This window comes from Poecilia formosa, unplaced genomic scaffold (genome assembly GCF_000485575.1).
Source record: "Poecilia formosa unplaced genomic scaffold, Poecilia_formosa-5.1.2 Scaffold643, whole genome shotgun sequence".
Classification (NCBI taxonomy): domain Eukaryota; kingdom Metazoa; phylum Chordata; class Actinopteri; order Cyprinodontiformes; family Poeciliidae; genus Poecilia; species Poecilia formosa.
This window is the reverse complement of record NW_006800582.1, coordinates 94,753-107,075: the sequence shown is the minus strand read 5'-3', so window position 1 is coordinate 107,075 and position 12,323 is coordinate 94,753. Positions and strand designations below refer to the sequence as shown.

The window sequence follows — 12,323 nt, the reverse complement described above, 5'->3', positions numbered from 1 at the left end:
TACACCACCTGGTTCTACACCACCCGGTTCTACCTGGTTCTACACCACCCGGTTCTACACCACCTGGTTCTACACCACCCGGTTCTACCTGGTTCCACAACACCTTGTTCTACACCACCTGGTTCTACACCACCTGGTTCTACACCACCCGGTTCTACCTGGTTCCACACCACCTGGTTCTACACCACCTGGTTCTACACCACCCGGTTCTTCTCAAATTCATGGAGTGGATGCAGATTTTGCTGAACTGTTGAAACCCTGCAGACTTGTTGACTCGGAGCCACTGAGTCTTCTGGCTCCGGTACTTTGGGAGGTTTTTAGTTTAGGAAAGTTTTTGGGGTTGATTTATTATTTATCATAATGTGTTGATGGTGTCTTCCATCTATAATTTCTTCTGAATGGCCTTCAGTCATTGAAGGAAACTCTTTTCTATTTCCTGCTTCCTATTTATTCAAAATGATCCAAGCGCTCTAAAGCTGCAGTATGTAATGATTATAAATTATGTTTTTTTCATATTCCTTAAGTTGCCACCATAGTGACACAATGAGACACAATGAGCCAGGAGGCGGGTCTTAGCGCTGTCAATCATCCTCATGCTACACTGGGGTTACACCCTAACCCTACTCACCACTGCACAGCTTGGCATGAATGCTAGGCTAGTTAGCATAACCACCATTGACAGCAGATAAAGTTTTTATAACAGTAAATTGTTTCTCTGCCATTAGCAGCAAGTAAATGAAGCGGTTGGCAGAGTTAAGCCCCACCTCCTGGCTCTGATTGGTTCCTTTTGGTGCGTTTCTGCAGGCGCAGCAGCAGCTCAGACAGGAGATCGATCCTTCATAGATTATTGATCTGACGTCATCTAGTCTAAAGTGAAATAATTCAACCATCAGATAAACCCCACAGCCTAAAGACTCTTCCCAGCCCAACAACCACAAAGACGCTGCAGCGGTTTGTCTTCACGTTAGATTTATTGCTTCGGTTTTGACACTTGGTACAACACAGATGGCATCATCAGGGCTCAGAGTTAATGTCTTCTACCTTAATGTTTGGCTGGTGACTCGTTAACAAAGAGCCCAAGTTTCACTACATTCACAGCTAAAAGTCGAACTACCGGGTCTGCAGACGAAGGACGGATCGTCACGGCGACACAACAGGAAGCTCCGTTTGGGCTGGAAACGGGCAGGAGTCAAACATTTTCAGCTCCAAAGCTCCGATCTTTGCTTCGGATGAATATTGGTTTGGTGAAACATGAAGACCTAACAGTGACGACATGTTATCTGTTTCCTGAAGTTTCTTCTGTTCACAGCAGAAGCTTGTTGGACCGCATTGTTCTGGTTCTGTGTCCATCAGAAAAATTGCAGAATTTCTTTAAGTCGGGTTTTCAACTCCAATCCATTATAGTAGATTTTTGAAGTTAGAGAGAGGGCTTGTTTCTCTCCTTTCATTATAATTAATAACGTTTTCATGCTTTAAAGCAGCAAAAAACATTTTGTCACAATGTGCTGCCGTGACTAATTCTGACCACTTGGTGGCAGCAAATCGTCCAGCTTCTTCTCTTTGTCAGACTTTTAAAATGAATTATTTTCATCATCTAATTTTAATGCAACAAAATGTAAGTTTTCCTACTTTGTGTTTCGAGCCCAAACATGATTGTTTAGCATCAGGAGGAGAGCGCCCCCTGCTGTGTGAGGCCAGCTTTGATTATTCTGCCGCACTTTTGGGCTTTTTCGCGTTGTGTTAAAGAAATCAAACATCCTCTCTTTCTATTATGTTTCCAACCTTCGCTAGTTTTTTTCAGTCCCATTTTAAACATTTCTTTCTGACAGAAAATCAAAATACAAATTTTATCTGCTCAGAGAACAGCAGGGAAGTTTCTGGAAAGCCGACGCTCCCCTCAACAACTTGGCAAACTGAAGTTTACTGACAGAATCTGAGATGAAACCGGACCGGACCGACCGGACTGAACCCATTTGGCTCCCTTTGATTTTGGACCAAATTTCTTTTTGTCTCATTCGGGTCATCTGAAATTAATCTTTGACACCAGATAATAAATCTGTTTTCTGTTCAGCTCTGGCTGCTTTTTCCCACATCCCTGTCCTGGATCAGAGTTTCAGCTCCGACTGGATCCGGTTCCTTGGTTTGGGACCGACCGGTTCTTCAGACCGGGCGTTTAAGTTTTGACACAGATCCATAAAAAACAAATTTAGAAGAATCTGGTTAAATTTGTGGAGTGAAAATGTGATTGCGGCTCCGGGTCTCGGTTCAGATTCGGTCAGCAGGTTTTTGGCAGATGAAAAATAACATTTAAACATGGCTGCAGATTTAAGAAGTTTTTCCTCCAGGCTCCAATCCAGACCCACACAGACTGAAGAAATTAAACATATTCAGCTTTAAACGTACAACGTTTTTCACAAAATGATGAGTTAAAAGCACAGCTGCAGATTAGTCCAATTAATGCAAAGAAGGATCTTCTCATCTGGGTTTTAATGTCATGTACATTGAGCCAATATCTCAGATATTTTAATACATCCAACTGAAACTAATAACTTGAGCATTGTTCATTTTTCTTCAGTGCTTAAAAGTAGCTGATGCATCTTTACATATAGTTATTTTTTCAGTTAATTTCTCCAGGTTTAATCTGGATGATATATATCTGGGTATTCTCTGCAGGTTGAAGCAACATTAAATTGTCCGTTCTAAGCTCAGTTTTCTACATTTCTATGCAGATGATTTGCTCTTTTATATGATAGCAAAGAAAGTTCAAATTCAAATTTTGATCCTACATTACTAATCAGATTTTTGTTTGCTCCATCAGGAAACTCCAAGATGACCGTGACTGGCCATAAAAATGCACCTTTTTATTATTTTCCTTGTGATTTTGCTTGGAAGAACATGTTGACCTGAAAAAGACAGAGTATGAAACTGAATTGATCAAACTGATCTCAGATTTAAATAATGAGAAAGTTTGCATGATTGGGAACCAAACATCTCCTTGTTGTAGTTGATCAGCTTTTATAATTGTTTGATAAAGTTTTTAGCCTAAATCAACCTGTCGCTGAAATCTGCTCAGTTTGATGCTGAATGTTTCGGACTTTTTTCTGGTAACATTCAGGTTTCAGGTTAGCAGAACAGCAGGACTGAAGATTCATTTCATGGTCAAACTGAAAACGGAGCCGACGTCAAGCAGATGAAGTGATGTGAGCCGCGGGACGTCTGAGGGAAAAACACAGAAGGTCACCTGAAGCTAAAACTATGGAAACGCTTTAGCACTTTGAACGTTAAAATAAAGGACAGGTTTCCCTTTCATAAATCACTGCATCGCAGCAAACCTGCCACAATAAAAGCACCGGCCTTTGCTGCTTGTTCACGTCAGCCGCCGCAGCACCATATGGGTTTCCTGTTTCCTGTTTGGGATTTACGACCCGCTGAAGAATCAGAACCAGCAGCGGGTTCTGATTCTTCCGACTCCCACAGACCGCAAACATCGGCTAAAAAAAAACAAACCCTCATGTGTTTTATTTTGAAAGTCTGAAAGAGAAGTGAGGTAGGACTGAAGCGGTGGATCGTGTTCGCCGACCGAACGTGAACAATCAGCCAAAAATCATCATCATAGTGAGTACTGCATCAGATATAGCTCAAAGATTCAATATAGAGATTTCTTCATCAAAATAAAAGCCTCCAAAAAATAAACTTCTGTTTATTTTACAAAAACAAAAACTGATTTTTTTCATTATTTCACAACAACGTGCAAACGGATCTGGTTTTCCCACATTTGGATGCTCATTTCCCGGCAGCGGCGGGATGCTAACTGTTTGCTAGGAGACAGAGTCTTAGACACGCCCACCGACAGCAAACAAGAGGTCACAGGTCAACCGTTTGAACTCTAAAGGTGAGACAACAACATAAGGCAACGCTCGGTAACGCCGTCAGTCCGCCGGCTCTCTTCAGGTTTCCGGACGACATTCGGATCAAAACGACTCTCCTTCTGACCCGGTTACCAATTCTGATGGGTTTATGGACAGAACCAGTAAAGCATTTTAATCTTCTGCTAACAAGAGGAGAAAGAGAGGAAGCGGGATGAAACCCAACGAAGATGGGCAGAACCAACTGGACCGCAGCGTTGACGAGGCAGAGGAACCGGGTCGCTGGCAGCAGCCCAGTTCTGACATCAGAACCTTTTGGCACTCGGATGAGAACAGATGGCTGGAAATCTGATCACAGAACCTGAAGGGAACCAGTCGGTGCTTCTGTCTAGAACTCTGTCTGTCCTGACAAACAGCAACGATCCAAACTCTGTCGGCTGAAAGTTCTGGCTGACAGTGAGTCCATCATGGCTGTTTGTCTGGTTCAGGTTTGTGGTGACCGTCTATCCGACCCAAGACTAAACTGACCCTGTGGCCTTCACTGGAAGACGAGTTGTTTCGGATCGTCACGATCCGCCTTTCATCCTAAATCAGGAGCACCAGAACCCAACAGAACCAGAAGTCCCAAGGGAACCTGGAAAAAGCTTTGGTTGCTGTGGGGACCAATCAGAGTCCAGCTCATTCATGATGCCCTGCGCAGAAAGCGGTGGGAGGTGAGGGTGGAGGTCGGCCATCTTGTCTTGGGAGGGGTGGGCAGGTCCGGTCTACATGACGCTCTCAAAGATGATGACCTTGTTGTCATCAGAACCGGGTGTCAGCGAGCTCAGGGGCCCGATGTCAGGGGCCATGTACTCCAGGTGGTGTGGGCCCCACACGGGACTGGTCAGGTGGGCCCAGCGCTGCAACACAGAGAAGTCATGATCACCAACATGGCTGCACCTCTGGCTTCTCAGCCAGTCAGCATTCACCGGGGACAATGAACCCAACCCATCCGTTCCAGAACGGCAGACCTTCCTGCTGATCTCTGAAGGTCAGAGGTCAGGAGGATCTGCACTTTGACACCGATTAGTGAGAAGATCAACTGAAACAATGGAGAAACATTGACGACATTCACTAGGAACCGGAGCCAGTAGTCAGCTGGAACCGGACAGCGAAACCCGTCCCATTCCGCCCCATTCCATCCCATTCCGTCCCATTCCACCCCATTCCGCCCCATTCCGTCCCATTCCGCCCCATTCCATCCCATTCCACCCCATTCCACCCCATTCCGCCCCATTCCGTCCCATTCCGCCCCATTCCGTCCCATTCCGCCCCATTCCGTCCCATTCCACCCCATTCCGTCCCATTCCGTCCCTTCCTATTCCATCCCATTCCGTCCCATTCCACCCCATTCCACCCCATTCCGTCCCTTCCTATTCCATCCCATTCCGCCCCATTCCGTCTCCCTTCCCATCTTGAATACAAAGAAATATATATTATATTTTCTCCGTTGATGCGACGGTAATTAACGAGGCGTGAAGTTTACAATCCCAGCTGTATCAGTATTTACACAGTTTACTTAAATACTCTTCTTCTTGCTGACCTTACTTGCACACTATTGCCCCCTGCTGTTACTGAAAATGATGGGTTACAGGTCTTGCTGTAACAAATGAACATATTTGTCTCATGTGCATTTAATAAACCACCAAGTTTGAGATGCTATCTTCTGTAACTGAAGAGTTCTCGTGTTTTCTTGGTTCTTCTCCATCCTGACTGACCTCTTTGATGGTTCCTTTGGCTCTGAAGAACTTGTAGAGGAGGCTGACGGGGATGCAGAGCATGGAGGACAGAGCCAGGCACCAGCCGATCACCTCGCCCCACCACGGGTACACGTACACCGTGTTGTAGGTCAGCGGCTTGTAGTTAACCAGGTGGAACAGGAAGATGCCCTAATGTGGCAGAGGAGTCGTGTTACTGGGGCTGTATTTGGTGACGGACAGGAAGCTGTGGGTCTCACCATGCAGACGCACGGCGTGATGAACGACCAGCACCACTTCATCCAGGGGAACGGCCGGTAGCCGATCATACGGGCCACGTCATCCATGAACCGGTCCGCACCTGCAGAGACACCATCAGCTGGGACACAACCACACACCTGGTTCACACACCTGTCTCAGCCTGGGCTAGCAACAGGCGCCTCCTAGCTGCCATCACAGAGTATTACAACTGCTCTCACTATAATGTCCGGCTGAGCTACATTTCTGCGGTCAGAACCTCCTCAGCAGGAATGTTTTTGGTTCCTTAAGGAGCTCAGCTCCAGAAGTCTGTGGTTCTGTCAGGACGGCGGTCCATCAACTCCAAAATGCAAAACGTCTGTAGTCAGCCAGGACCACTGGAGCCCCACCTGACCTCTGACCCCACCCACTGCTTCAGGTCACATGCAGGTGTTTCATTTAAAAATGAGAATAACGCATTCAGTAGCAGTTTGATTTATCAAATGTTAATTTAAAGAAAAAAAGAAAAATTACAAGATGTTTTTTTTGACAGAAAGACAAAAAGTCCCAAAATCTCCAAATTTAAACTGAAGGCTCTGAACTTTGACCTTTACTTGGAGTTAAAATCTGATCTCATGTCCTATTTAAGGATCACTCAGCTGCACCCTGCAATGTAACACCATAGTGTGTGTGTGTGTGTGTGTGTGTGTGTGTGTGTGTGTGTGTTACATACCGTAGACCCAGGCAACTACAATACATTCCCAGAACGACTGCCACAGCAGCGTCATGCCACTGGCTGAGTAATAGTCAAACAACTGGAAGACGTACATTCCTCCCTGCAGAAACATATCCAAATATTAACAGTCTCCTTCCCCAGCGTTTGGACTCCTGCAGCTAAAACTGAGCAGGTGAAAGTTTCTGTGCTGACCTGCGTCACCATGGAGAGGTCAATGATGAAGCACAGTAAACAGCAGATCGCCACGGCGATCTCACGTTTGTAGCGGTGGTAATATTTCCCAGGAAACAGGTCTAGAATCCCCGTGACGAATCCCTCCACCCCGACAAACTGCAGGAACACAAAACATTAGAGCTGGAAGGTCTGAGCCTCCCTGAAGGCATCACCAGGCATCGCCTTCATCACAATGATCCAACCGCATCAGAACAGGAAGGCTGAGAAATGATTCCTGGCCACCACGGATTCGTTCTTTAATTCAAAAGGTAAAATTATAAAATATTTTTTTCTGCAGTTTTAGGACTGGAGACAGAAATAATTAATCAAAAATGTTTGAAAATCTTTAAATTTAAATTTTTTTATTATCAGGTTTTTACACATTTGGGGATATTTCTGTGTGTTAAATACAAAGTAAAGTTTATCTTAAATAAATTGTAAAAAATTAGTCAATCTGAAAACACATCCTGAAAAGAACAGACTAACTGATTAAAACAGTTAGCCTCGTTTCACAATTAATAATTATCCCAAATTAAATTATTATTTGGGATAATTATGGTCAGCAGGTGACGAACCATATTATCAGTTTATTATTGTTTATTGTTTTATTTTCTGTAGTTATGAGGTGGGGGCGTCCAGTCCAGACCCTCAGTCAGTAAAAATGGACAATACAAACCCTAACCCTAATCTGACCCTAATCTGACCCTATTCTAACCCTAATCTGCATCAAGTACATGTGGCAGATTTAACCAGAGGTCGTTTTATCTTCACTTCCTGACAAATTGATGGAATAAAACTGAATTAAAACTTAATTTACGTCATGGTGAAATGACTAAGCGCTGCAGAATTAATCAAACTTGAGAGATGAGTTTGTAGGTGTTCTTGGTCACCTGACTGTCGAGTCCAAGCAGCAGCAACATGAAGAAGAAGAGCGCCGCCCAGAGCGGAGCCACCGGCATCAGACTGACCGCCTTTGGATACGCAATGAAGGCCAGACCTGGACCTGAAACACCGACAGGACGGACTCATCGACACGCCGTAGAGTAAAGCACAATATTTAAAACCTTTAAAGCTATGCTGAACTCATTAAAGCTTGTGATTTGTGAAGTCTTTATTTCCTTTGTGAATGCACTAATATGGTTCTTTATTGAACATTGACATATCAACAAAAAATTTCACACTCTAGGTTTCAAATATTCTGCTTTCAATGTAGGATAATTTAGTCCATGTTGAGCATCGAAGTTTTTAAATTAGAGCTAATTAAAGATGCTAAACATCAAAATATTTGGTGGAATGGGATCAATCTGAAGCTAACTTCAGCTTCTTAGGGTTCTGACGTTAGCTAACGGCCTCACGTTGGATTACAGTAAACTCTGTCAAAAAACACGTCAAACCATCTAACGCAGTGGTCCCCAAAGTGGGTCCTGGAGGGCCAGAATCCTGCATGTTTTAGTTCTCTCTCTGGTTTAGCACACCTGGATCAAATGATGCTCATTAGAGGCCTAAGAGGAACATCGACCTGCTGAAAAGGTTGTTACTACCACCAGGAAGTAGCCACCGCTGGTTGAGCTGCAGAGTAAATGTTGGCACTAAACTCGGCCGCATTGAGGCTGAGCGGAGTCTGGGCAGGTTTTACCTGATTCAGCCACCTGGGAGACGTCGACTCCCTGCTCAGCCGCCATGAAGCCCAGGATGGAAAAAACCACGAAGCCAGAAAAGAAGCTGGTGCCGCTGTTGATGAGCGCCAGGACGAAGGCGTCCCTGCAGAGCAGCAGAAGAAGAAAATAAGAACCTCTGAGCAACGCTGCGGTCCGGTTCCATCAACACCAGCTGACCCGGACCCCAGTACTGCATTAAGGTTCTGTCCGGTTCTGTCTGGTTCTGTCTGGTTCTAAGGTCCAGTCCTGCGGTTCTGGTTACTTGTAGCAGTCGTTGTTGAAGCGGTTGTAGCTTCCTAGAGCGGTCAGCGCTCCCAGTCCGATGGCGTAGGAGAAGAAGATCTGCGTGCCGGCGTCTATCCACACCTGTGGGGTCAAAGGTCACAGGTGAGAGGTCTTTTATTTCATAATCCAATTCACAACCACAGTCATGTCAAGGCACAAAAAATAATTTGAGTCCAACCACTCCTTCGTTCCTGAGTATTGAAACATTTCTGAGGAAACCCAGCAGAGCATCGAGTCATTCGTTCCCTGGACCAGCAGGGGGCGCTCGTGTTGTGTCATTAACTTTACAACAATCCCTCAACCAAGCATGCATGTAGTGACAGTGGATAGGAAGAACTCCCCTTTAACAGGAAGAACTGTTCATCAGGAAATTTCATAACCAACAGTCCCATAAGTTGGTAGCACAAGAGTGGCTTTCATTTCCATGAAAATCTGCTTTTCCAAAATCCAAAACTTTTCTCTAACGACTTAAGAGGAAAAATATGAGTTTAGGTTAACGGAAAGCAGATGTGTTGTTCCTCACAGGCAGTGCTCAGGGCAAAGCCGCCCACAGGCTGGACCAACCTGAGCCTCCCCCAGTTTGGACCAGTCCGGTTTGATGTAGTACATGATGCCGTTGTAAGCTCCAGGAAGCGTGACGCCTCGCACCAGCAGGATGATGAGAACCACGTAGGGAAAGGTTGCTGTGAAGTAAACGATCTGAAACAGAACCAGCAGAACCGGCAGAACCGGCAGAACCGGCAGAACCGGAGTTAGGGTTTGATCCTGCAGGAAACTAGAAACAACCCAGCCAGCATGCCTAGGTGGGACCCATGTGGGGACAAGGAGGGCAGACTATATGGGTCCCATATGGGTTTGTCCGCGGGTTCCACGATGGCCCCACATGGGTTTGCCCATGTAGGGCCACAGCCCACATGGGCCCTGCATGGGCCCTAATTGGACAAAACCCATGTGGGCCACCACCATATAGGGCCCATGCAGGGCCCATGTGGGCTCTGGCCCTACATGGGCAAACCCATGTGGGGCCATCATGGAACCCGCGGACAAACCCATATGGGACCCATATAGTCTGCCCTCCTTTTCCCCACATGGGGCCCACCTAGGCATGCTGGCTGGGAAGAAGTCTCCAGCAACCATTTAAGAGACTAAAATAGAATGTTTGGACCAGTTCTGCTGCTTAACCGATCATGTAAAATGCCTGAGAACTTTCCAGAAATATTGCATCAGACGTTACAAACGTTACTATAAAAACAATTCATAAAAATGTTTTTGTTAAAGACGTTCATACAACATTTTACAGTGTTATTATTAGGAAGGATTCAACTTTAGGATTCAGAACAAACATCCAACCAACCAACCATCCATCCATCCATCCATCCATCCATCCATCCATCCATCCATCCATCCATCCATCCATCCATCCATCCGACCCACCGACCGACCGACCGACCGACCATCACAAACTAAAGAATCAATCTGGTCCTTCAGTGATTTTCCACAGTAACAAACTGAAATGGTTCAGCAGAGACAGAATCAACTTTGTCCCCCCTGACTTCTGTCCGACATCGGAAGCGTGGGTAGAGGACACATTGAACTGAGTCATCACTTGTTGCTCAGTCACTGATTTGTTTTTCCAGAGCATATCGTTTTCCTGAAATATGAAGCAACGTTGATGAGTCTGAACTGACTCATGAACCAACCACCCATCCATCCATGGTTGGTTGGGGAGATGGTTGGCGTAGCACTACGCTCTACAAGTTCAGATTTGTCTAAGTTGGTTAAAATTTACATATTAAGCTGAGGATAATGTCAAATATCTTTTGAGTTGTTGAAGTTTCCTCATGCCCAAACACATGGTGGTGAATGGTTTGAATAGAGAGGAGCAATCTTCTGCCCTGTGCCACACTGACCCAGACTGAGGGGCATTTTGGTGGTGTTGCTCGTCGGACCAGATAGTCGAGGTCTCGCTCATTCTTGGCATAAAGTTTGATGCCATCCATGGAGAGTCGATGCTGGCTCCTCTTCAACATCAGTATCCTTCACCAGTCTGCAAGCCGCTCTAACCAAGATGGTTCTGACCCATCCAGACCAGTAGTGTCGTCTTTCTTACTGGTTTTACCATCAAGTCCATAGAGCTGCTCCGACCCACCAGGGACTGAGTCCTGCTGTGATACACTCCCTTGTTTCACTGATTTAATTTTACTTTTCACTTGGTTGATTTATTTATTTAGTTTATTTTTTGGTTAATATGTTTGCATTTTGAGGAAAATTTGTAAAGGGTTAGGGGTTAGACATTAGAGGAGTGAGAAGTGGGATTGCAAGATTCTCTCTGTCCCTCTGCTGGGCTCTTCTTTCAGCCTCCTGCTGATGAACAACACCAGCGGCTGTTTGTGTTGGGACTGAGAGTCGTGTGAGCGCCGTGTGTAAAGTGGATCTGACAAAACATCGTCAGATGAAGACAGACGATAAAAAGTGACAAATTCCTCTGAAAACCAGAACCTAAGGGTTGGAGAAGGCAATAAAGAAACCAATAACCCTCCATCGGGCTTCATGGTCTCCAGCTAAAGACCCTCATCTTTTGCTGATTAAAATAATATTTAATAAACTCCTTGAAACAAGATTTAGCAAAACACCTTTGATGTCAAAGTAGCAGAAACGTCCAAGAACGTTCCTGGAGAAAAGTTTGATGTCAGACGAGTTGAACATTGAGATGTTTGGATGCAACATCCGTTTATTTAGAAGAGTAACTTTAAGAACGAGAGACTACTTCACAAACATGGAGGAGACAGCATCATGATGTGGGATTTGGATGGAAACCAATCAACTGCCCATCCAGAATGAAGCCAGAAGGTTGCTAATGCTCTGGCTCATGTGATCCTGCACTAATGTCCAGATCATGGTTTTAAAAAACTGTTGCTGAGGTTTGCTGTAGGATCTCTCAGAGCGGATCTCGATGTTTCTGGAGAGCCAAGCGGTGAAGGTGGAGCCTGGATCCACCATCTGACCTTCTGCTTTCTAACACTTTCTGCTTCTGGACCAGAACTTTCTGGAAGTTCTTCAGGTGCCGGTTCTGAACCCGGCAGCGCTCGTCTCCCTCAGCATCTGGATGTTTCTGTGTTTGGTATTTTCCCAGCATCTGATGGCTGCAGATGCAGCATCGCAGCAGTACAGCTCAACTTGCGGCCTCTCAATCACGTCCCACTGCAGACAAGCTGCCTTCCTCTCAGCCGGCGAATCGCGTCCCGCCACCTCACAGGGCCTCAATGCCTCCCCCCAAGGTCGTCATAGCAACTCTGAACCGGTCATGTGACTGATTCATCCAGGGTGAATCAGAGGTGTCAGCTGAGTATTTAAAGGGGCGGTGCGGCATTTCCCCCCTGACTCAGACTCACATGTTTCTGTTTTACATGTTGGACAAAAATCCAGCAGGAGAGAAAATCTGGAAACTTCCTGCAAATGAATATTCATAAAAATAAAAACTAAAGATGATAAAGGGAGCAGGTCTCTGCTGGCCGACGTCTTTCAACTGAAGCACATTCAATATTTCAATGTTTTATGTTTATCACATCATAAACACCTGCAGGGAACCCCA

General features: G+C 45.4%; 1 protein-coding gene across 2 annotated transcripts in view; it reads right to left on the bottom strand.

Moving 5' to 3' along the window:
* Nucleotides 1-1,693: 1,693 nt before the first annotated feature.
* The window catches only part of slc6a8 (solute carrier family 6 member 8), a 22,219-nt gene continuing 11,589 nt past the window's right edge, over nt 1,694-12,323 (bottom strand). The window contains exons 5-13 of one of the 2 annotated variants that reach the window (XM_016665986.1): nt 9,296-9,430; nt 8,709-8,812; nt 8,425-8,549; nt 7,679-7,791; nt 6,768-6,905; nt 6,573-6,675; nt 5,863-5,963; nt 5,552-5,794; nt 1,694-4,765 (exon numbers count right to left, since the gene is read on the bottom strand). In XM_016665986.1, the coding sequence (XP_016521472.1) occupies nt 4,631-4,765; nt 5,552-5,794; nt 5,863-5,963; nt 6,573-6,675; nt 6,768-6,905; nt 7,679-7,791; nt 8,425-8,549; nt 8,709-8,812; nt 9,296-9,430 (1,197 nt within the window). In that variant the 3' untranslated portion in view covers nt 1,694-4,630. The remainder of the gene's footprint in view (nt 4,766-5,551; nt 5,795-5,862; nt 5,964-6,572; nt 6,676-6,767; nt 6,906-7,678; nt 7,792-8,424; nt 8,550-8,708; nt 8,813-9,295; nt 9,431-12,323) is intronic. The other variant, XM_007541938.2, reaches the window with a different exon arrangement.